Raw genomic sequence first — 25,904 nt, 5'->3', positions numbered from 1 at the left:
GACAACATCCTCTCCTCTCACTGCAAGGCCGTCTCTACAGTGACAAAGCATCTAGCGATGCTCATCAGCCAAACAACCCAGCTGATCCTGAATAGAACCATCAATGAGAGTTTAAAAGAGGCATCTTCTGGGCCTTCTGAAATGCTGAGTGGCTGAACCTCCCTTAAGGACATCTAAAGAGACGCTGCACCCTGATTCCATTACTATAGAAACTCCATAAATTGAACAATTTAATAAACATTTTCCCTCTAAAAGAGCTGAGGGGCAGATCCCCCAGGAGTATCCATCACATCATGGTCCTACTTTGACAAGTGACTCTAGAAATGGCACCAACGGGCTCTGTGTTTATTGTCACTTAATGGTTTCCATAATACATGGGCTGAGTTTAAAAGTAAGATTGCCAGCCCTGCCCACTGAGCCTGGCATGGGAGAGTCAAGGTGAGGTCTTTCCTTCCTGCACATCATCACCGGCAATAAAGATTCTTGCCGGCCAAATTCTGCTCATTGTTATATCCATGCAGCCCCCCTGCCTTCAATAAGCAGGCTGGAGTTTACTAAACAGCTCTGTGGATGGTGCATGAGATGGGATAGCTTCCAGCTGAGTGGCCTCTGCAGGGATAACAGGAGTAAAGTGCACCAAATGAATATTTTTGTGGCTGAAATGAGCAGATCTGACCCTGGGTACATACAGGGAGCTGGCCAGTGTACGAGGCAAGAAGGGGCCACATTTTAAGAGTCCTTTCCCCCTAAGCTTAAACCCACCGGTCAAGGCTCTGTTTTACACACACCCTCCTTCCTGTTGGAGGGCTGGGCACAGGATTCACTTTGGAGCATCTCATTTCTGTTCCTTAATCTGCTCGGGTGCCTGTTGATGAATTACATAAAAGACGCCCTTTGTCTCCCAGGGCTCTATCAGGATGATGCCTTGTGTCTCTCCCAATTTATGCTGGCCTGATTCTAAAGCCAGATTCTGATCTCCATTCCCCCAATGCAGTGTGAATACAAAGTTCCTTCGTCCAGGCAATGGAGTGCACTATGCATACACAAACTTAACTAGAATCAGCACCTGCCCCAGGGACCATGAATCACATCCCAGTCTCCAATGTGGCAGTGCTGGGCCCTAGCGCTACACAATAGGCTGGCCCGCCATTTTAAAACCACTTCTTGATGGGAATGAAAGGAGATCCCATCTACGGGTCCACATGCAGGGTGAGAGCTCCTCACTGGCTGGCTGCACGTTGCAAATGATCACTGAATACCGGGCCTGTGGTGTTGGTCTCTGTTTGAATGGGGACATTATTGCTAATGCAAATCTGAATAGAATTATTTGGGGATTTTAATGCTTCCTGGCCCTGTAGCTGAGCCCCAGACTGCCCCCCGAACTACCCCTGGAGCACCAGGTCCTGTAAAGTGAGTGCTAAATTGGCTCTCTTTAGTCGCTTGCCCAAGCATAGCAAGAGATGCCATGGCAACAATGATCTAACAATGTCTGATTATGCAGCATCAGAACGTCGCCAGCACACACAGTGCCCTGTGCCTGGGCTCTGCCCAGACGAACCATGACTTCAGGAAGCAAGGGTTTACGAGGCCAAGTGACAAACCTTCTAATTGTGCAAAGCAGCTGCAGAGAGGAGAACAATGCAGGGGAGATCAGGACGAAGACTGGCAGCAGGGGAAAGGTGAGGAGGGAAACAGCCTAGGAGGGGGGGACAGTCTGTGCTATGCCAGGGAGTTGGAACTCACAGTAGCCTATGGCAAGAATGGTCAAAGGGCTTTGGTAGTGGGAAAGGTGAAAGGGTTTTGGAGAGAGGAGGCTGGGTTTTTGGAGACATGGTGAATGAAGAGGCAGGCAGGACTCAGCTGGAGTCTGGCTGGGGTGAGGGTGTGGCGAGGAGGAAAAAAGAGCCAAGGACGACCCAGAGCTGCGATGGAGAATACACTGGAGTGAAGCAGCCACCTGCAGACATTGATCTCTGAAAGAAGGAACACAACATTTGGCCCTAAGAACATACATGCTGGACTTCACTGTGTTTACCGCTGAGCCACAGCCAGGCTGGATGGTGGAAATAAGGATGTGCAGAGCCCTACTCTTAAAGGATGTAGAGCTGGGATGGCTCGGGAGAAAATGCCATTTCCAACTCGGCCTGGGGTGCAAACAGAAGCCTGGGCCTCCTACCAGACTGAGTCTAGCAGGAGGAAACTGCTGCTCCTAACAACCTCTCCCCTCCGCTGCCTGGCTGCCTTTGCAGGGGCCGAGGAGACACCGAGCTGGGTCAGGCAGCCAAGATGTGCAGTGCAGGTGATGACAGGGAGGGAGTGATCGTTCTCTGGTTTCCCTGGGCCTAATGGTTCCATCTCTTTGCCAGGGCAGCAGGACGAAAGGCCTGGTGCTGCTATGTCTGTGCATTTCACACTCCCCGGCAGCTGGTGAGTGACCATTTGTCTGGGAGATGCGGTCGGACCATTGTACTCCCCAGCCGGTGCCTTCAGGTTGCTCCCAGTGATGTCGGAGTCTGGGCCCTTCTTGAATTATCCCCAAGTGAGGTCCGCAATTTGGACAGCCTGTGCTCCTGGGATGGTAGTGCTGTGTGAGGGGCCTGCTCAGAGCTCAGGAGGCACCAGCATCAGCCACTCACTAGTGAAAGAGAAGACAGGGGCAGGGACAGGAGAAGTGAGGCAGAGTGTGAGAGACACAGAGGAAAGGGTGGCGTATTAAGGGAGGAAAAGCAGAGATGAGAGGGTGGTAATAGACTGTGAAGCAAAGGGCTGGGTCCCTAAAGAGCCCCGAGGGACCCTGTCTTCCATTCGCTTTGCAGGCTGTGGTACCCAGGTCCACTTGGCACCATCTAGTTCCATTGCGGACTTCGCAGCTGTGGGGGAATTCCCCTGGGTGGTGTCAGTCCAGGACCTACACCACAACCATCTGGCCTTTGGTGCCATCCTGAGTGAGCACTGGATCTTGAGCGCTGCCTCCAGTTTTCAGACAAGGTACGTGCCATGGCACTCTTCTGCTCTAGCTTCATTTGATGGAGTGAGGTTGAGGCCCCACAGTGTGGACTTGCTCTCTCAATGCCGTAGGACACAGGTGCTCTCACGTCCTTGTCGGAAGGAGGTTGCCAGGATCACCCAGTTCCTCAGTGCATTATATTCCAGGTTCTGAAACAACCACCCGGCACAGACTCGCCAGACAGGTTTTGCTGTAGAAAAAGGCCAGGAACTGAGCCGACAGGAAGATTAAATTATCTCAGACTGCTGAGTAGCTGGGCTGCTCCTCCCATGGCTGTGGCTGTAATGAACTCCCAGTGAAATGGAGACAGCGTTGAACACACGGTTCGTTGCACGCTGCCGACATTTACATTGGGCTCTTCTTCCCACTTCAGGTTTCCTTTGGGCCTCTCATGTATTTAGTCCTCTTAAAAGATCTGCTCTGTTTTGGAAGGCCAGGAAGTGGCAAGGGGTTGTGGTGCTTCCTCTCTTCCCTTCTCCATCACTCACTGACAAGGGATAGAAAGCCGTCACCCAGCCTCTTTTCCTGGGCTGCCTTCTACCCTTTCCCTCTGCACGCCAACCAGCTGCTGCCAATACAATGTCCACCCAGGAGCTGGGATGCTCCTGCCCGTCGTCGGACAGACAGTGTGCCAGCATTCAGTCAGCAGATGCTCAGGATTCCAGCCTTCCCCTCCCAGATACAATGCAACTAGACTCCCAGTCCGCCCCCGCGGTGTGGCAGCTCAGAGCTGCTGTGGTGCTGCAAAGCTGGCTTAGCTGGCAGTGGGTGAATCCCTGGGTATCAGCGCTACCATGGCATCTCCTGTGCCTCCCTGCTCCATTCCCCTGCTGCAGGAAGCACGGCTGAGGGACAGGGGGGCAGTGTGGGTGGCCAATATCTCCCTATTGCCAGAATAGCCTCTGCAGACTCTGCAATTTATAGCAGTCCGAAGGCTGCTTTAAATCATGCCTGGGGACCAGACTGATGCTGGGAAACCCATGTCTGATGAAATGGCGTCACAAAGGTGGCATAAAAATCACCTTTGCCACTCCCCCCCCCCCTTGAACTGTGCTGGGACCCGGGCCCTGAGCCACCAAGTCAAAGGCACAGGGCACAATTCTGATCTTGCACTGGCTTTGCACCAGTATAATGGCCTTGCCTAGTGCGTGATCACAATGTGGCCCCAAGTCTTCCGGTAGCTGTTGTCTCCCTGCGCACATCGAGCTGTCAGATTCTCACTGCCAAGGGGCTCTCAGGTCCCAGATCTCTTTGCACATAGAAGGCTCCTCTGTTCTCTCTCTTCAGGCATCAGGCTTTAGCCGTGGTCGGTATAACAGATCTCAATATGCAGAGGAAGCCCCAACCCCAGTACTCAATCAGCACCATAATTCCCCATGAAGATTTCAACGAGATCACCCTGGACAAGAACATTGCCCTGATGAAGATGGTCACACCAGTAAAGTTCAGTGATACTGTTCAGCCCATCTGCTTCCCCAGCAGGAACATCACTGCATCAGCCCTGGAGAACTGCTGGGTGTCAGGGTGGTTGCACCCAACTGCAGGTAACCCCTTCCTTTTCCTGGGTGACATGTACCAGAGCAGAGCGAACCTCAAGAGCTGCATTCAAAAGTCTGAGTGCTCTTAGAGCGTCTGCAAACGCCAATCAGACCTGCTGGCTTCTCCCAGCTAGAAAACCTAATGAAATCAGAGAGGATGTGGGAAAAAGAATGGCGACTTGCCTTATAGTAACTGTGGTTCTTCAAGAGGTCTTGTCTGTGTGGATCAACATCCACCTCATGTACATGCAACTTCAGATCCTCTCAGGTGAAGAAATATGGTCTGGGTATGAAATCCAGTGCCTAGCAGTGGGTGGAGGTACTACGGAGTGGGGGTACCATGTGTGTACCACGGTGCACCATCCCAACTATAAAGGTCTTTTCTTTTCCTTGCCACAAAGCCACGCATCTGCATACAGGCCTGCCATCATCTCATGCGGGGGGTGGGGGAGGGTAGCACAGTTAGATCCATTTCTGCTCAGCAAGTAGTAGCCCCTAGGAAATGGATTCAAGTCTCATCTCTCCAGACTCCCTCTCTGGGAGGGTGTGATGTTGTTGCAGAGCCCCCATGTGAAAGGAGAGGCTGGAGCCACGTTGCAAACCTAGCTCTCTCATTTGGCAGTGCAGGGACCTATCCCTCACCACCCAGCAAGGATAAGCCCTGTTGGACTGCAGCAGATAGTGTTCCTTTTAGCCTACCGGGTGTGTCAGGGGGAAGAAATGCAGCACTTGTGACGTGGCCACTTCCAGTTCCTAGACACTGGACTGGGAGCCTCTGATCTCTTGGTTTCTTGGCTCAGATAGGAGGCAGCACGGCTGCAAGCTTTCTAAGGAAGCTCTCAGTAGTGGATGTGGATCCGTGCCCCTTGAAGAGAATTGTTACGACCGAGTGCAGCAGTCACAGGGAATCCGATAATGTTACTGGATGTTTGGTAAGGAACTTCTCCTGAGCCACCCGCAGCAGACTCCGATATAGTGTGCGAACTATAGGGAAACCTGAGCTCTGCAAGGACGAGGGCAGCCTCGGCCCCATCACACTCACTATCCCTCCTAGCACCAATTTGCTACTGTATTGTCCATGAGATCCAGGGTCCACATCATCCTTGTGCCAGAATAAAGACCTTAGTTTCCACATGTCACTTTCCACCCTTTGTCCTGAGGCTTTGTCACATCACAGGTATAAGCCTCACCTGGGAAAACTAACTAGGTTCCCTTCAGTACTCCATGAATACGGCCCCTGTTCAGCCAGCATGCTGATATTTGGAGGCTTTGGGGGCCAGAGATTTGTGGGCACTTCATCTGTGCTGCACAGTGACATTAGATGTCCTAGCCCTACATTTCTAACAGTCTAAAGAGAAACAGCCAGTCCCCTGAAATTATGGGTGTCTTGTTGTTGAAGCAGATAAGGCAACGAGTTGGTGGGATTTGTCCTCCATCCAGTTTAGGATTAGTACAGAGGCGCCCACAGGACACAAGAACACGGACACAGCACATGTAGGGGAAAAGCTGGACTGGTGTGACTTAAACCTGATTTTTCTCTTTCAAAGGGGGACCCAGGAAACCCAGTCATGTGCCAGGTCAAGGGAACTGAGAAATGGGTTCTGAATGGAGTGCTGAGTCAGGGTGGCATGAGATGCTATGGGCCATTTCTGTACACCAAAGTGGCCTATTACAGCGACTGGATTTCAGCCACTACAGCGGAAGCAGGGGTCCCAATATATCCCACTCTTGCCCAAGGGCGCTCCACTTTTCAAGCTCTGACGGAGGATTTGGACAGTTCGTTTCAGTTGGCAGAGAGGGGATTTCAATCCTCAGTCACCTCAGAAGGAGGGTCTGAGCATCACCAAGCAAAGCCACGAGAGAAGGACATGAAGTCACCCCAGGAAGGGCTAGCCAGGGCTAACACCAAGTCTGACCCAGTGTACTATGACTACTACAGCGGGGAAACGCTCCCCATTTCCATGGGGAGCTTACGTCAGCCTCAGATCCCCAGGGAAATGCTCGTTCTCTTACTTTTGCTATGTCTCCCATTTTACTAGATCAGAGACTAAGTTAAAGAGGCAACTGTGTGATGGACTGGTCTCCTCAGGACCATTCCCAGCACGCTGGGCACTCTCCCCGTCATTTTTATTGCTGTTGACAGTGGCTACTTAGCATGATCCATGTGCACGGTGCTGACACAATCTCCCCACCCAGCAGTGCCCTTGTGTGTTAATCTGTCTCTGTATTTTAGCACTCACTCTGGGCTATTAAACTTTAAACTCCTCCCAAAATAATCTCTCCTGATTCCTTTTGTCACAAGGGCCAGCCTAAGCGACTGTAAACATGATACAGAGTAACAGAAACAGAGTAACTGATCATACAGATATTTGAGAGGGAAGGGAAACCCAGGTGATTCAGAACTTTGGAAGCCCTGCAAAGAACTCAGGTAACAGAACCCAGTTGCTGCTACAGCCTCTCAGACAACGGGACTTGACAAAACAGGTGTTCTAACTCGGGTGGTTTTGATTTCTTTATCATTCAGGCTGAAATGGTTCCATCTCTTTTCACAGACCAAGCTGCAGTATAAAGTGTTCTGCATTCCCCCACTTGATAGCTTCATTTTTCATATAGCTGGCTCCAAGCCAAATCTCTCATTGGCTACCTTGCAGTGGGAGAGGGAGCTGTAGTTGGTTACTAGCCATCTTGACCTTGTTCCAAGCTTGGCGGTAGCTCTGCAACGACATCTGCCGAAGGGAAAATGGAGAAATAGTGAGACAACGGCAAACTTCCATGGAGTGTGCTGATCAGCAGGGTGCAGACTGTACATCCAGGGCATTTGAGTAGGTACACTTCTGCAATCTCATGGTCTTTCTGGCTGTCTTGGCTTTCCTTTGAACACTGTATGGAAAGAATTGAGATCCTACACAGCAGTTTGTATTCAGATCTGAACTTCAAGACTTGGGACTCCGAACCTGAACCTGAATAGCACTAAACTTTGGGGAAAGTAGGATTCAGAGCCAAGGGCAGATCTGACCCTTATTATTACTATTTGTTGGTACAGTATTCCCATTGTGCCTAGGAGCCCCATCATGAACCAGGACCCAATGGTGCTAGGTGTGGTACAAACACAGAACGAAAAGATGGTCCCTGCCCCAAAGATCTTACAATCTAACTATGCAGCTTAGGCCCATCTCTCTCTGCATTAGTGAACAGGGGTGTGGGTGTGGGTGTGTAAGATGGTACCATGAACATAAGAGACTACTAGGAACCTGCCCTAGCGATTCTGTTTTGTCACACTTCTGTATACCTGAATTCATTACCTGTTGGGAGAGGGTTGCTTTTCAATACAGAGAAATTTACCACGAGGCATTAAAAGGTTTCCCTCTACTGTCATTTTATTTCTGCCCATCTTGCCGCATAACAGAGCGTGATCTAGGCAAGAGCTTCAGGATACTTTTCCCAGCTTGGCCCCAGAATCATCATGTGTTCTTGGGCAAGTCACAACCTTTCTGGGCCTCAGTAAAGTGGGCTGTTCTGCTGGCAGACCAAGTGCCAGCTCATGCCAAGGCCCAGGGCCTCACTGAACACTGACAAATGCAGAGCTGGAAACCAGTCTGACTCCCCTGTGGGTTAGCAGAGTTACAATAGCTATTAGTGGTATAAGAGTGTGTTTTGACTTCATGGACTGTTTATAGGCTGCTCATGTATTAATCCTACTTGCAACATCTGTATCCCATGGTACAAAGTCACACTGAGTGTTTGCATCATACACATCAGCAATTGTGTAACTCACCAACCAGGAAAAGAAACATTAATTAAGGTAAAGTGCTCATCCTCCACACAGGATGGCCCACTGAAGGCAAATGAGACATTGTGTAGCATCCAAAGGACAGAGACCTTGTTGACTGCATTCCTCACATCCTCCAGGAAGGGGAGACCTGCGCAGGAACTCCTCCCATCAGCTTGGATTCTGGGATGAATGGGATAAAAATCCCTGACAAGGAGGAATTGAGTTTCTTTATGCTGTCTGGACTCTGAGGAGCAAAAGCAAGAGATCCCCATGCTGCTTGGGATGGATCAGCACTAAAGGACATATAGAGCTGCTTGGTTATTATAGAAGCTCATATTACTTTTTTAAATCTAAAACTGTCACTCTTTTGTGTGGGGCGTGTGTTTCCTGTTTTAACCTTGTAAATAACTCTCATTTCTTTTCTTAGTTAATAAATCTTTAGTTAGTTTATTATAGGATTGACTACAGGCGTTGTCTTTGGTTTGAGATCTGAGTACAACTGGCCTGGGGTAAGTGACTGGTCCTTTGCGACTGGGAGTAACTCAATATTGTTGTGATTTTTGGTGCAAAGTTACCATCTATCACATAGTCCAACTTGTCTGGGTGGAAAGATAAACTGGAATGTCCAAGGGGACTGCCTGTGACTGCATGAAAAGACTGTGCTTTAGGAGTTCACAGTTGTTACTAGGTTGATGAAATCTATTTATAGAACATATAACCGGTTTGGTGTGTCTGCCCTGGTTTTTGACAGTCTGCCCCAAGGTTGGCACTCCCGGTTGTTCCCTACTCCAGACAGTGTGACATGGGGATAATAATTAATTAATAATAATTAATGCTTGTAAAGTGCTTTAAGATTGTCAAATGAAGATGATCAGAAATCAGATCCAAAACATAATCGTGAGCATGGGTGTTTGAAAAGACCCAAACTGGTTACATGTGCAGATATGAGAACTGTAGCAAACCCTTGTAAATTACCCTCAAGGAGAAGTTTACATTTCTTCTCTTCTGTATTTTATAGTTGTTAAAAATGTCAGGATAATAATAACTTGATGATGCTTCCTGTTAATTCACTATTAACCGTGTCCTGGCTTAAAACTCTTTAGCTTCCAGCCTCAGAGTTTAATTGTTAGACACTCTCTCTCCTCTGAATATAGTCAGCCTAGGACATGAGCATTGCTGCGTAAACAGGAAGCATCTCAAGTTGTTCTATTATACAGTAGTTAAAACCACAACTAAAATCTCCCACTCATGCTGCCTGGGTGTACAAAGCAACAGACACCTTCACCATAATCATATGAATGTGGGTGGGCACAGATATGTGCCCTCTGGTAGTTAAATCCCAGCTGTGTACGGGGAAGGACAGCTGAGCTGTCTATGTTCAGCTAATGACTCAGGGAGATCTTTTCTTACTGTACCTCAGCAATCTCCACCTTCCTCTCCCATATCTTGATATTGTTTTCCAGGTCATACATGGTTGTCTTCTGATTGACGTACTTCAGGACCGCAGGTACCCTGTAATCCGAGAGCTGCTTCCGCAGCTGCTTATTCACACTCTCTGCTTTGGCTCGTTCCTGAGAGAGGAAAAGAGATCCAGGGCAGGTAGATTAGGTGGGAGATTCCTTTCTGCAAACTGGCAATTTAATTTGGGAAAAAAAACCAAGGCCCCTAAAACTAAATGTAGAATGATTAAGCTGTGCAGTAAGAAGTTGCTAATAGTGTTTCGATTTCCTGTCTGCTAGAGGCATTTTTAACTGCTTAAACACACAGGGCAACTCCCTGCTGCCACAGCTAGGCTTTGTGTGTTGCTACAGACTGGTATAGTGAAGTGGTACAAAATACAGGTGGGGCACTCCTTAGTGCCCTCGCTGGAGGGGGCAGGGCATTGCCTTTAAAAATAGGAGGATATTAAGTGCAGAAAACTATGCCACCACTGGGTGCCCAAAGTTAGGGTCCAGACTCTATCCTTTGGCACCTAAAGAAAAGTGAGCTGGTTTTCAGAGCATCCTACTGACTTCAGTTGGAGATGCAAGCACGCAGCCTTTCTGGTAACCAGGGCATTTGCCTGCAGGTGCCTGAATGTGGATTTCACAGCATAACTTTAGGCACCCAGCTTCTAATATTAAAGTATATTTAATTGTAATACTGAAATATTCCTTTGCTATATTAAATGTGTAATGTACCATTTATATTATTATTATTATTATTATCATCTCTTATTTGTATTGGGATAGTGTCTAGGAACCCTAATTGGAGATCAGGCCACCATTGTGCTAGGCACTGTACAAGCACGGAGCAAAAAGACAGTCCCTGCTTCAAAGAACTTCTGGTTTAAGTATGTGGGCAAGTTAACATTGCTTCGAAAATCTTCACACCTTCGTTTCCTGACTTTTGTGTTTCAATGTCCCTCCGTATTGCTGCCGTGATGAAAATTACTCCTATTGCTGCATCAATGAGAGGCATCTTACAAAGAGCCATCGGACCAGATTGTGACCCCATCAGCGTAACTCAAGAGTAACTCCACTGAAGTTGATAGAGTTACAATAGTGCAAAACAGGTGTGAGAGCGGAACTGGGTCTACTGACTTCAATGGAATTACTCCAGCCTTATGCCAGTGGAACTGTGGAATGTAATTCAATACCAGCCTCACTTGCTAATCTACGCAGTAATACAATGCTAGGAAATCTTACAAGAAATGATCTCATAACGTGAAATTTCAGGATTAAAAAAACAAGGAAACCCACAATCCCTGTGCTGATTGTTTTTGATGTTTCTACCTCTTCCACCAGGGTGGTTTCCCTTTCCATCTTCTCCAGCGACTCCTTCCTCTGGGCGAGATCTTTCATCAGGCGGGTGGATGCCGCTGTGGCATTCTGCAGCCTTCTCTGAAATCAGACAATGCAGTAAAGTCAGTGAGCACAGAGGAGAGGAAGAAGGAGGGCAACGGCTCATCTGTTAGCAGGGAAGACTGGAGCCCTTTACTCACTACACTGAGGTTCCTGTCAAACTTCATCTCCGGCTGCACCTTCTGGGACGCAGCTCCATGCTGCCAGTTCATTGTACAATGAGACGGTCAAAGTGGCATCTCATTTCTGAGTTTCTCTTGTAGACGACAGCATCGAGATCTAGTGTTTGTTTAACACATTCTATTATGATGTTGCTTGGTGGCCAATACATCACCAAGGAGTGGTGAGACAGAGTGGAGCCAGTGTCCCAATATTGTGCGAGGTAGAGCTACTGCTGCAACCCAGCCTTTCTTACTTCACAAAAAAGGAAAGTTAAAATCCTTTCCCCTGCCCTTTCATGGTGTAGTTTAACAACAGCTTGGGGCAGGGGGAAGATTTGCAAAGGCACAAATAAGAGTAAAGCATTCAGACCCATTGACCATCCATGGGAGCTGGGCATCTAACACCCCTTTGTGCCTGTGAATATTTCCCCCTAGTTTGTATATAAGGTAGCCATACCCAGGGTGGGATCCTAAAGTGTGTAATCGATTGAGTAATGAGCTCTTCAATTTTCCTCCCACAGCAGCCAGCTCTGGGGTGGAGTGCAGTAACCACGCTGGAGGCAGGACTGGAGGGGAAGTTAAAGACACACTATAAATTACTACGGTGTTATTTTGACCAGGATACTATGCCTAATACCCCAACTCTTGCCAAAACTGCCATGGGATGGGCCTTTAATGACCACATCCCTCTTTTATTTTACATCTGAGAGACAGACTCTGCCTCAAGTTTTGTACTGACTCAGAGGGGAGGATTCCTCCTTCTAACGACTCACCAACACCATCTGGAGCAGCACCTGGGTTTTTCTTGTAGATCACCCATCTGAGAACTGGACAGTCTTACCCCTGCCTAACTGAGGAGATCACAGCCCAAAAAGGCCTGGCTGCAGCAATAATATTTAATGGCTTAAAAGCCCTTGGTTAGAGCCAGACCTATTGTAAGGATACACAAAAGTGAGTGTCTCTAGTTAGGTCAGTGCTAAGGTTATTGCTTGCTGCTCTGTGGGACAAAATAACTGCACAGCAATGTTTGCAGCTTTGCACCATCATATGTGGATGCCACAGAATACAAATCAGGGGGATGTGTCAGAACATCCTAACAGCCACAGGAGACAAGGAATTTTTTTGGCTGGCAGGCAAACCCATCAACAAAGGGACTGTTCCAAAAATTCCAAGGCAAGTGCCAACTCTCAGTCCCCCTCCTGATGGAATGTGTGTCACAGGGAAGCCAGACAGCTGTTAAGCAGGAATAAAAATGCCTCTGATTGAAAGAGATGGCCAGAAAATCGAGTATGTGCATGTGAGAGAGAGCCACTGTTAAGCACCTCCCCCCCCTTACCCTGCAGGCAATAAAGAGAAGAAGAGAACACAGGTGCCATGAGCCTGACTGACTCACTTTGTAGGAATTGAGGATTTGAAGAGTGTTTCCCGCTGTCAATTTCAGCTGTAGCAGGTCCCGGTTCCTCTCATCAATCTTCTCCAGAAACTGAGCGTTCTCAATCTTCAGCTGCTGGAAATCAACCTCGTGGAGCGCCTCTCCCATCTCTTCCTTCTGCAAACCAGCAAAGATGAAGAGACCAGTGATCACTGACCTGAGCCTAAGTCCCACATCAAATCTGTGGGGACAGCAAGGGGGGCTGAAGGATGGAATCCTCAACCCAGCTGGTCAGGCTTCTAACTCGGGGCATGGGGAAGAGTAGTGGACACAACCTGCTGATCCCAACTTAGTCTGGGTTTCCGCTCAGTGGATCCATGCAATGCTTGAACCCAGAACCACTGGCTATGCTCCTGTGACACCCACACTACCCCTTCCATGAGGAGCTGCAAAGATCCACCCAACATCTTCTCCATGGCACAAAAGAGTGCAAATACCCCCTCTTCAGGATCTCTGCTGCTGTTGCCCTGCACAACGAGCTCACGGGTTTTAAGCTGCTTTGGGGCCTACCTCAGGCATACAAAGTGCTCTAGGTTGAGGCCTTTTCTTAATAAACGAAGAGATTAATCAAATCTCTCCCAAACACAGGAATTGAGATTAGAAGCAAAGAAAATACACAGAAAAGTTAGACTCTGCTGTCTGGGTGAGGCCATGAAATCTCCCTGACCGCAGTGAGCTGCCATTGTCCCCTTTCGTTTTCAATGGGCTACATCCTCATTGTTTCTCGTCAGTCTTTACACACCTGCTTGAGCTGCAGCTGCAACTTTTTCTTCTGGACTTTGAGAGAATCGTTTTTCAAACGTAGTTTTTCTTTCGTTGCATCCTAGAAAGGAAACCGGAACATATTGTCATGGTTATTGCTCTCTCTCAGTCATTGGTGTGGTGGGGCCCCACATGAGAGAGCCCCCAGGCTCCACTTCTTATCATGAAGCTCCCATTCTTCCAATCCACCGTGTAACTTTCATGGCATTTTATTGCTGGCCAGAAAAGAAGGGCAGGCAGCATCACCATTAAGCGGTTGTTAATGCCCCTCTATATAAATCTATCAATAAGAAATGCGCTGATGGCAACAGGGACAGCATCGTGCTCCAAATCCCTCGTACATCTGCCATGCAATTCCTCCAAGCTCCACGAGGAATACATAGATGAGCCTTGCGGTCACTCATGTACCAGGTCTCCTGTGTTGTAGCTGGACATGTCATTGGTGAGCCACCACGTTGGCATCTAACACACAACTGTAACAGTGAATTGCAAAGTAAAAGGAGATATCCAAACAGACTTGCCAACATAGGTCTACATATGGCCAAAACCATGGGAGAGATGTCTCATGTGAGTAAGGGGATCAGGATTTTGTCTAAACTATTTAGCCTGGCAAATAATAAATGTATAAATACACAACTCTGAACTGACCCTGTGGTGGTTCTTCTCCTCCAGGTATCTCAGCACCTTCTCAGAAGCTATGACACTGCCTTTCTTCTTGGATATCGTTTGGATAATGTCTTTGTTAAAGCTGCACATGGCTTTCTTAATATCAGCCCACCGAATATCTGCTTCTTCCATGACTGCCTGTAGAATCAAAGTCACACTATAATAAAGAGATGTCATGTCCCGTTCATTTTTTGGGCCTTGGGGTGGAGAACAACATATAGGAATGGTGGGTCAAGTTCTCTGTTGGCATAACTCCATTGATGTCAGTGAATTTTGCCTTATTTAGCCTGTGGTGGTGATGTTTTGGTAACAATATCAATCTCTCGTTCATAGAAGAAGAAAAAGAAAAGCGAAACATCTGCTGTACTTGAGTTTCAGAATCAATCAGTTCTCCCTTGACCTGCAAATATCTCCAGATCTACCAAGTCTGCAGGAATGGTTGTGTTCAAAACACCATTTTGATAAGAACATAAGAATGTTCAGGACGATACAGTTAGATTCTAACTATTTAGCTTAATCAAAGGGCTTCTATTTCACTCTTCTAACATGGGGGAGGACGAAAGAAAAGAAAGATGCCTTTATAGAATAGAAGAAACCCTTCAAAACTGATTTTTGTTGATGTGCTGGATTAGGAGTCCTAGCAGCATTACCACTTAAAGACCTCTTTGCAATTTTTAGGGACCTCCAAAACAAACCTTTATTTGGTGAATGGGCACATAGATTGGCAGATCTGACACTGTATCTATCAAACCTGCCTGCTCAGTAGCAAAGGTGATTCTTTAAAATCCCAACATTTCCTTCCCTGAACTACAAAGTATGGCAAATAAGCAATCCCCTATATAGATTCTATACAGGGAAGAGCTGAATCTCATGCCAGTGTAAAATCAGAGTACCTCTGTTGATTTAAATGGAGTTACTCTGGTTTCACATCAATGTGAGATCAAAATTCTGGCATTTTATTACTAATGATGCACAACTGCACTTCTCTCCCCAAGCCCGGCCCTCAGATTCCCAGGGCAAGCCTGTGACACTGAAGTTAGGAAAAATACAGTTTACTTGTAAACTGGATAAAACTGACAAGGAGTCATTGAGACAAAAATAGGGTAGTCCAGCATGCCATTTTTAGAGCACAACCAACATTTTGGGATTCTCGGTATAGGCGCTTCAGAGCAGCAGCCTTGCATCCCGTTGCTGCCCAAGAAGCTGTTATTACCTATTAGCTCTAGACTCACAGAGGAGCATTTAGCAGCACACTAAATGCCTTGCTACATGATGTTGCAACCATCTCATGGCATGATGACATTTCAGCCCCCTAATTCTTTGTGCAGCATATAGAAGCCGATAAAAGCAATACCTTTGCAAACTGGACTGACACCATGGATGGACGGTGACAAATGATCTAATGGGAATGAGTCAATAGTTTGGTGCCCCAATACCTTTTGTCCTCATCAGGGACAATGTAAACACTCTGAGCAGCTGTTGCAGCAGAGAGAATCTTTCTTAGTTCACCTACCAGTTCTCACATCCTCCAAGGCAGTCAAAGAAAAAAAACCTACAACTGAATAAATCATAGTAACCTTCCTCTCTGGGGTAGCAATTTATAGGCATCTAGTAACCTTAAGACATTTCTCTAGCAAATCATCACCCTTTCTTCACAGCATAAGGGCTGTAAAAAACAGTAGGACAAATAGGTTACTCACTACACCAGGGATTCTACTGCTCATGGAAGGCTCTACCTGGTAGTTTTGTATAATCCGTTCGGAATCCTCCTTCGTCTGTTGAATTTCTTCCTTCGTCTCATCCAGCTCCCGCTGTGCTAGATTGTTCTTCTGCTCCACTGTCAGGCCTATAAAACGATCTGTTGCAGCGCGGGATTTAGATTTACGCCTGGCACGTGACTGCAATCCGGAGAAACAAAGGACTGAAGGAGCAAGTAGGTAGCAACAGGACCCGTTCAAAGTGATGGCCTTTAAAAGGTCAATAGTTGCCAATAGTAACCATAATTTCCATATACTTAGAATAGAAATAACCATGGTGACTGTGAGGGATCTGTAGATATATGTTGGGCCTGATTCTCATTTACACATAGGGTATGTCTTCGCTGCAGAATTCCCTCAGGCTCTTATTCAGGTGTTGCCCCCACTTCCTTCCTGTACACACACAAAACTCTCTCACCTAAGTTTGGTGATGCTTTCAACCTGGGCTAGCAGGCTAAAGCTTGAGCAAAGCTTTCACACTAGCTGATAATGCACCCACTTTGCAGTGAGAACACAGGCTAAACCCCTCGAGTGCTGATACTCCTTCAGTATCTTCCCACGTTCCCCTCGTGTGCCCAGAAGGAGAGAGAAGTTCTCCCACAGTTCATGGGGAAAGACTCATAGAGCGGCTCAGTGTCCTGCAGCACACAGAGCCATGGGCTGTGTCCCCACAAATCCCAGCGCTACATGCAGGTAGGTGCAGCACCGGTGAGGACCCAGTAACTCAAGCAGGGCTCTGCAGTGTGGCTGCTTACACCCAGGCTAGCCTAACCCAGGCGCCAATCATCTGAGTTAACTCTGCATTGAAGCCATATCTACTCTGGCAGCATAAAGGGCCTTAAAAAGGGTGTAAATTAGCAATGTAAATTGTCTTCAGTGTAAATGAGAATCAGGCTTGTAGATTATTTAGTGGTGTCCATTTGTAGCCCCTTTTGGGATGTCCTGATATTTAAACTCCACTCGATCTGGTGAAGAGCTGCCAAAGTGGCTACCACAGTTTCTGCAAGAGGCGTGGAGACAGTGTAATATACCACCATGAAGGAGGCCCAGAGCGATTAATGCTCTTAGAGCTCCTACTCCTGGAGTCATTGCTGAAAAGATGAAGCTCAAACTCAGAGCCTGTCCAGCTCATGGATCACCACAGGCCACCATGGAAAGGAACCAAAGATGGAGGTAAATCAGAGTGATGGGGGGAGCAAGAGAGAGAGTCCGGGAGACGTGGATCCTGTCACAAAATTGATGTGTGGTCTCGGACAAGTCTCTTAATTTCTTTGTGCTTCAGTTTCCCAATTTGTGAAATGTGAATTAACCTACTTTACAGAAGGTTTGTGAGGCTTAATTCATTAGTGCTTATAAAGTACTTTCAGATCTATAGTAGATGCTGTAGAAGGACAAAGTGTTATTGTAAGAGAAAATAATAGTGTCTCCAGGGTGGATGGGAAACTGAAAACTGGATTGGTCTTCAGACTAAATCCAGCTGCAGCAAGGGACAACCCAAACCCTGATGCCTGCTAGAGCAGTGGTATCTCACCTCAAGTATGTATCTAATCTTCTTCTAAGACATCCATCACCATGGAGTCTAAGCATTGTGGATGTAAGGTAGAGATGTGTGAGCTTAGTTGCATGGTAAACATCACTTTCCTGCTCCACTCTCTTATTTTCAAATAGTTCAGAGTACATTTCAAACTGTGTGAGATGCAAAAGGAAGCCCCTTGGATGTATTGTGTGTGACTGCTCCCCTTGTACCTTGTCACACAAGCATGAAGATGGAGAGATCAATAGCAAGAGGGAGGCAAATGGACAGTCGGAGTCATGTTGACAGGCAGATCCAGAAATACTGCAGATACGAAGTAACTACTGCCATAGCTTTGTACAGTACCTGCCCCAGCCCCAGCTCCAGCTCGGATCCATGGATATCGGGCAACAAATGGCTGACCAGATCCTTTGGCTCCATCTTATTGTAGTATTTTTCAAACATTTCTGTCTCGACTGTGAGAGTGGACAAGGCATGGCTGCAAGGAGGTGAGAGTGGAATGAGCAAACTCTGACTTTCAGGTAGAAAATACTCTAGAGCAGATGGTCAGTGTATGAAACCAGAGGGGAAATACAAGGCTCAGAGTGGTGAAAATGTTGTGGGGCACCAGAACCATCCTTAGATGCACACAAATGACCTGACTCTCCTCTTGATACAAAAGCAGGGTAAATGAAAGAAGAGTCAGGCCCACGCTCATTAAAGCTTCAATCTCGTTCAAACTGAAATCCATGGGAGGTTTGCTATGGGTGTTGATGGGAGCTCAGGCTCTAGGGGAAGGGGACTTTGAAAGCACTCCTTCAAATCTTCCATTGTGGCAGCTGGGGCTGTTCTTTCATGTACAGGATCCCCTGCTGAAACAAGCAGCACCCACTGTAGAGCTGCCCCCACATTGATCTTTCCTCTGAGTCTGTGAGCTGTGAGTGACACATGAAATTGGAATGGAGATAAATTAACTTTACTCTGATCTTATTTTCTCATGTTTCTGACCGGGGCTGAGCCCACAACATCCTTATAGAAGAACTGCCACTGGGCTCCTGTCAATCAAAAGACCTACCAGACTTATAAAACATGTTGATTGCATACAAGGCTCATGCCTTTCTGAGGGCGCTGTGCTGAGATCACAGAATTAACCACTAAGTAACCCTGACGTGATCCATGACATTTGTACAGCTCCACCCACCCACCCACATCCCTGATATATTTCCTCTTTGTTATATTTTCTCCATCATGTTATTTCCAGCAACTGACAGATGGAATCATCTACTGGGAACTCACTGGAAAGGGAAGAAGGGTTTAGCAGATGGTTCCTGAACAGTCTGGAATGATGGGCCTTGTTCACAAATACACATACTGCGACTCCTTTACTGTCAATTACGCCAGGATGCTTCACCCTTCACTGTGGGAGAAGCACCCAAAGGCATGGCAGGGTGGAAGCAGCTTCAAGCCTCGCACTGCTTTACACAGAAAACATAACCCAGATGCCCACTCCCATCAGGGTTGGAGGGCATGAAACCAGAGCCTGGCCTGTGCCCATCTGTACAGCCTGGGGCAGTGGGGGGAGCGTGTTATAACCCAGCTTCCTGTGTATACAGGAGGGGGTTTGCAAACAGTCCCGCACATAAGGGCTCCAGGGAAGGGGTTGATTCAGCCTGCCCTGATTATAAAGGCTGGGGGAGATTATAGCCCCCTACCTCTCTCATCTGGGGGGGGTGGTATTTTGTACCCTACAGGAGCGCTGGGGGGGCGCTGTGCCCAGCCCCGTCCCGTACCTGGTCTCCTGCACTAGGGCCTCGAGCTGAGGCAGGGGCAGGGCCGCCAGCTCCTGCTGCCCCAGGGACTCCGCGGTGCGGACGCTCTCCGCGTCCTCGTCCGCCATCGCGCCCCCGGCGTTACCATGGCAGCGGGCGGGAGGCGGTGGCTCCGGGCTTCCCGCCCCGCCCCGCCCCGGCCCGGAACCCTTCCCCGGCCCGCGAGCACCCGAACAATCGGACCCAAGGCCGCCCGGGCTCTAGGGCTTCTGGGGCCCGGCTTCCCCTCCCCACCCCACCCTGCCCTGCTGCCCCTTGTCCCCCAGCAGCCGGCTGCTGTGTTCCGCCCACCGAGCCCTGCTACCCCCGTACTCCCCCAGCCCAGCTGCCCCAGTGCTCCGCCCACCGAGCCCTGCTGCCCCCGTGCTCCCCACCACCGAGCCGTGCTGTCCGTCCCGCGCCTCCCCCTCCCCGACCTGTGCCTCCCTGAGTCCTGCTGCCCCCAAGACCTCCCCTTTGTCCCCCAGTGGCTGGCTGCTGCCCCCGGACCCCCCAACCCTGCTGCCCCCTTTGCCCTCCATTGTCCAGCTGCTGCCTCCTATGCCCCCTCCCCAGCAGGCTGATTAATGCCATCTCTGGAGGGTATGAGGAAGTGAAAGGTCTCTCTGGAACCCTCCATGTGCAGTAGGTTTCCTTGGGAAATACTCTAGAGCAGTGGTTCCCACGCTTTTCTCTGCCGTGGCACACCTTGATATCTTTAATTATTTTGAGGCACACCACCATATAGTCTCCAAATGAACTCATGAATATTCATGAGCCAAATCCAGCACTTTTCAAGTAGTTTTTCAAAAAATTCCCTGGCACCCTGTTCAGGCCTGACGGCACACCACGGCACACTGGTTGGGAAACACTGTCATAGAGAGAGGGGGATGCAAAATCTCTCCCTCCAAACCCACCTTTACACGACCTGGGAAGAGACCCTTTATGTGCTGACTCCCTACTTCTGGAAACTCCAGTTCAAGGACCCCCAGATCTATATCAAAAGGGAACTGACCATGTGACTAGGGTGCTTGTTCTGAGCTGAACCATGAGGTTGGCCAGAGGGTAAGATATTAAAAGACTGCACTTGCCAGAGCCCATGGTGGAGTTGGGATGAACTCTGATACGCTTAGTAGCATGCATGTGGGTTCTTGAACTGTTTGTAGTCTGTTTTCTCTGTAATGCCCCGCACCTTAAGGATTAAGCAGACTTGCTTACATAGAATTGTGTATTAACTTATGTCTGCATCAATTACACTCTGATCGTTCTCTGAAAGGAAAGCATGCAGGTGTCCTAGGCAACCTGTCCATGCTGGGAAACTGTCCAGCCTGGGAATACCCTGTCAGGAGGGAGAGAGATGCCGCCTCTACACAAAAGAGGCAAGAGCTGAGGATCTCAAAGCCAAGAGTGGGTGCCCTTGGTGAACCAGTGAAGAGAAATACAGGTGCAGTTGCCCGGAACTGTGACATCATTATCTAGTATTTTAATACAGATAAAACCACAGTAGGTTGGGGGAACAGGGGGAGAAATGTCAGTCCCATAGGATTTGCTCAAAGCCACCAAAATCTTCTCAGGCTGCTCTGACAATTTGAAAGGCAGTGTCATCCAGGGGATAGGGTACTGGGCTGGGACCCAGGATATCTAGATGCATCTACATTCCTAAGATAACCTTAGATCATTAAAAGTGAAGATTTGAAAAGTCCGTTGTATACGTCATTACTAATGCTTTGTTCGTTTTTGCAAATGCTTGAATAAGAAAAATCAGTGAAGTCAGTTTCACTCAGATTCTTAAACTTTGGGTTTCAGACACAGCAAGGGAATGCATATGTCAGGGGCAATGATCCCACCCTTGCAGTGGAAAGCAGCAGCCAAGTTCACGGCACAGTGTACAACAGGGGCAGAGGCAACTTTGGAGGCCAGATTTTCAGTGAACAGAGGTTCCAGTTCACTTGCAAATACCCAGGAGTGGCTTCTTAGAATTAACACTGACGTGTTTAATAATCCTGTAGGTGGAGTTCAATGGAGATCTCTGAGTACTGTTTCCTTTAGTGTCACATATTTGCTCATGCAGTTGGTGCTTCCAGAAGCTCCCATATTAAATGTTTTCATTTCACTTGTTATCAGCACCGTCCAAAACCTCTTTTTGGATCAGTGCCTTTGTAACTGGGGGAGAGCTGCAGATCTGAGGTAGCTGCCTGAGCTGAAAGGTCAGGTCCATTTGCTTGGAGGCAATAGCAACCTCATAAACCTCTTTATGTGGACCAACCACTAGAAGGGGAAGGGGACAAAGAAACACTTTATACCTGAATTCCAATTTGTGTGTGCAATTGCAGTACATATGCACACAACTGCAGGTGTATTGATACGTGTGGACCTTGGATCTCTTTGTTTCAGAATTTGGACCTGATGTTTATTATGATACCATTGCATCTAGCAGTACAATTAAGGTAAATATTCAAGGCCCAGTTCTGCAAACAGTTACTCTTGTGTGTATGCCTAACGCCAGGAGTAATGGATTTATGCATAAAAATAACTGTGTGCAGGATCAGGCTCTAAGGCCCAGATCCTCAAAGGTATTTAGGTGCCTAGCTCCCATTGATTTAGGTGCCTAACTACCTTTGAAGATCTGGGTCTATGTCTCACCATTGTGATATCACTGAATCAAATTCAAACTTGGCGTATGCTGGTGCAACTCCTTTCACTTCAGTCATGTTGAGTAGAAGGACAGTGACAGCACCAATCATATGTTCGCAAAGTCAATGTAAATAGACGTCGCTGTCCTCCGCATGTGGCACAGTGACAAATTCATCCAGCTCTACTGGGGATGGGATACTTGATGTTAACCTGTTTATATAAATACTGTGGGATCAATACAGTGGCAACATTTCTGGTCTGTTGCCAAAACTTGATTTATTATCACAATTATGATCACATCATGTCTGCAGAGAAACTGAGCAAGGATACTGCGTATTCACATAATGGCTGGAATAGGTCAAAACCCATGTACAAAACAGATGTTAGTTATAATCACCTCTGATCCTTCAGCAAAGAAACAAACTCTGTGGCCTCATTACCATTCCAGCAAGATGGCCACTTACTTGTGATCCTATATCATTTATAGAGACTGGCTATGAAAGTAATGAAGTTTTATAAGATATGCTCTTTATAAAAGAGTGTGTGTTTATAAACACACAAAACAATTAAATTAAAAATACATTAAGGTTGCAAAAATCACTCACTCAAAAATTAGGAAATGCCACAATTAAGGATGCCTGTGCAACCTTAATTCATCCCTCTTTTCTTTAATTAATGATCACAACATTTTTCAACAGGATCCTTTCCTCATTCTGTGCACAGAATGGATGATACTCAATGAATGAGCAGCTGTTCTATATTTTGGTTTATCAGTGTTCAATATGTGCTCCTTATTTACTGCACACTATTCAAACTCGACTCTGAAGACAGAATTATTCATTTCCTTGTGGTCTTTTCTACAGTGCACATTGCTCGAATAGATGAGTGTTCTGGAAACATTACTTAATTTATCTTCACAGCACCCCTATGGGGTGAAAAGGTGGTGTTAGCCCCATTGTACAGATGATGAACCGATGCACAGAGAGATTAAGGTCAAGAGTATCCACTAATTTTGGATGCCCACTTTGAGCCACCTAGGACCTGATTTTTCAGATTACTTCACATTATATAGCAGCACTTATACGTTCAAAGTGCAGCTCCCATTGATTTTCAGTCACAACTATAAGTGCTCAGCACTTTGGCAAATCAGACCCCAGAGTCTCAAGCTGGGTATCCAGAAAATGTGGAACACACAATTAGCGACCACTAGTGAAAAGTCTGGTTTAAGTGAGTTACCCAGCACTACATAGGAACTCTGTGGCAGAGGTAGGGATAGACTCCAGTTCTCGACAGCAGCATTCAACTGCCTTAACCTGATACCATCCTTTTTTTTCCTGCAGTCCCCTGCCTCATTTACTGTACACCTTCTAACTTCTGTACCAGATGAGGCAGGGATCCTGCAGACAACAGCCTCCTTCGCTACACAGCCCTGATTCCTCCCCAGGGCAAGTCCATTTTGTGCACTGAATGAGGCAGGGATCCTGTGGAAAAATAGTTTGTGATCATGTAATTAAAGACTGTCTCATAGTATGTATGCAGAGGGAGCTGAATCAAGGTTGCATGGGCAACCGTAATTCTGGCATTTCCTAACCTTTGGGTGCTTTGCAATCTTAATCTTCTTAAGGGGGTGCTAGCACTTTTAAACTAAAAGTTCATCCACATTTTATAAATGGCAAAAAATGTATTTTTCCCTGGCCTTGTTCTCAGAAGCAGCTGAACCATTTTGGCTAGAATTTATCAGCCTGAGACAGATATCCAGTGTTTAAAATTTTAACCTAAAAAGGTTTAAAGTTTGGCAAACTTATAAGCAACTCAAAACAGGGTCTTATAATGGGTAATGTCAGGCACGCACGCATGCGCACACACACATGGAATAGCCATTGACATTTTGGACAGCATACTTTGGGGTTACTCTTCCATCATGGAAGTGACCTATACCATTAGCTAACTAAAAATTACTTCAGGTTGCTTCCTGAGGTTACCAAGTGCAATATGGGCTCTCAAATGACCAAGAAATAGAATATATGTCAATTCCTAGAGCTTAAAATATCTACCTTTCAGGGGGAACAAACTGGGGTGTGTGTGTGTGTGATGATCAAACACTGAACTAAACAAAAGATCCAGGGTGGTCTCAATAAAAAGTAATGGAGCATAGAATCATAGGACTATAAGGGTCCTCAAGAGGTCTTTTAGTCCAGTCCTCTGCACTCAAGGCAGGACCAAGTATTATCTAGACAATCCCTGACAGGTGTCTGTCCAACCTGCCTTAAAAATCTCCAATAATGGAGATTCCCCAAGCTCTTTAGGCAATTCATGTCAGTGCTTAACTACGTTGACAGTTAGGAAGTTTTTCCTTATGTCCAACTAAACTATCCTTGCTGCAGTTTAAGCCCAGTGCCTCTTGTCCTATTCTCACAAATTAACGAGAACAATGCATGTTCAAAGGAGAAAGTCAGATTAGTATTGAAGGAAGATTTGGCAAGGAGTCTTATCTAGCCCCAGGAATTTACGTTAGCATATGCAATGAAACTATGTTGATTTATACCGGCTGAGGAACTGGCCCTATATTTCTGAGATTCCCTCAAAATCCCTTGGTATTGTATTAACAGGTACGAATACATTCTTCCAAATAGCGGAGTAGCCAAAAACTGGGACACTATTAGCCTGATTTTTAAATAAGGGTGTGTAGTGTCATGGCTAACATGTTTGCTTAGTTACCCTGATTGCACCTGACAGTGGTTGTGCACACAAATTACCATAATGAATCATTTGTGCATACAATTGCCCAATCTGCACGTGTAGTCATAGCAGCTACACACAGTTACCTGTATAATTTGTTTACATTCATGGGGTGACGTGAGTTATCTCTGATGTTAACTAGATGCTGCTGCAACATACAACTGTGTCAGTCTGCTAATATAAAGTACCATCTGCATGCCTTGTTGTTGGTCAGAAGCAGAAATGTACCTGAATTTGGAGAACTTGGGTCAAGATCTAGATCCAAATATTCCCACGGTCTGGGGTTCTTTGGAGCTGAATTTTGGTTTGGGTTCACCTCTATCTAGAATTTCCTGTGTCATGTACACTGTTCCACTATATGGTATTGTTGCTCTAGCCTTATTACTATACTATAAGAAGACTAGGACTTCGAACCTGCCAATATCACAGAGCTGTTTTAAACCATATGGTAGTATGAATCAAACCTTTTCATATACTATCACGAAATCTAATTGACCCTGGTAGTAATCACTGATTGCCTTTCTCTAATCAAAAGCAAAGATCATGCATTTCTCTGTCCCTGATTCTTATTCCACCATACACAGCGCCTGATCAGCTCATCGTGAATTTTGAAGGGTTTGGACAACTTCTCATTTCCTTTGCGAAGGCCTCTTTAAGTGGCTGCTCTAATTTCGATCAGGGTCTGAATTGCTGCTTGGACAGCCCAGGATTGGAAGGCAGTAAAGCTGACTTAAAGCCGCTGTTGCCCCTGTCCCTCTTGAGGTGCACAAAACTTTAAATCTGACCAGTGTGATACCGTTGATGGGCACAGTGTAAAATACCAAACAGAAGAGAAATAGAATTGATTCCTCTGCAACACCATGGGCCAAATGCAATGCTGCTATAAGCAGGCACGACTCTTTTGAGGTCAGTGGAGTTGTGTCCCTTTATGCAGGGCTGAATGTGTCCCATGTGTTCAGTGACAGAGCAGCAGTAATACTAAGGTGAATCTAAGTTTGCATCAGGGCTGTTCAGGAACGAAAGCACTGTAATAGCAGGTAACCAACAATGCCATAGCACTGCTCCAAATTCCCTACCAGTACAAGTACATTGTGTTAGTTGGGAATCAGGGACTGGTGGGGTGGTGTGCTGTGCTGTGCCTGATTCCTTTCCCCAGCTCCTCTCTGAAGCTACAGATGGATACTTGCTCTTTCATCTGTTCTCCGTCTCACTCTTTCCTTTTTCATCAGAGTCCACTCCATTGGCAGCTCCTGGCATAAGCAGGTTCAATTC

General features: G+C 46.9%; 2 protein-coding genes across 3 annotated transcripts; one reads left to right on the top strand and one right to left on the bottom strand.

The window, feature by feature from the left end:
* The first annotated feature begins 1,495 nt into the window (after window positions 1-1,495).
* PRSS54 (serine protease 54) lies at window positions 1,496-6,584 on the top strand. Its single transcript, XM_067550113.1, is given in 6 exon segments — window positions 1,496-1,588; window positions 1,590-1,681; window positions 2,863-2,988; window positions 4,295-4,551; window positions 5,350-5,477; window positions 6,093-6,584. Coding segments are annotated over 6 exon segments (1,188 nt in total).
* Window positions 5,719-19,354, bottom strand: CFAP263 (cilia and flagella associated protein 263). Of its 2 annotated transcripts, none has more exons than XM_067550094.1 (9): window positions 19,242-19,354; window positions 17,818-17,950; window positions 15,918-16,079; window positions 14,164-14,319; window positions 13,496-13,576; window positions 12,715-12,870; window positions 11,059-11,199; window positions 9,733-9,888; window positions 5,719-7,271 (listed from the first exon to the last, which is right to left on the bottom strand). In XM_067550094.1, exons 1-9 carry the CDS (start codon window positions 19,346-19,348, stop codon window positions 7,179-7,181), a joined length of 1,185 nt encoding a protein of 394 aa, XP_067406195.1. In that variant the 5' UTR covers window positions 19,349-19,354; the 3' UTR covers window positions 5,719-7,178. The 2 variants fall into 2 exon arrangements, with proteins under 2 accessions (XP_067406195.1, XP_067406201.1); XM_067550100.1 differs by having other exon boundaries at window positions 11,092-11,199.
* Window positions 19,355-25,904: the final 6,550 nt, after the last annotated feature.

This window comes from Emydura macquarii, unplaced genomic scaffold, assembly GCF_026122565.2.
Source record: "Emydura macquarii macquarii isolate MOO-44397 ecotype Brisbane River unplaced genomic scaffold, CSIRO-AGI_Emac_v2 contig_295, whole genome shotgun sequence".
Lineage (NCBI taxonomy): Eukaryota > Metazoa > Chordata > Testudines > Chelidae > Emydura > Emydura macquarii.
The sequence above is the reverse complement of the archived record's forward strand: the minus strand, read 5'-3'. Positions and strand labels throughout refer to the sequence as shown.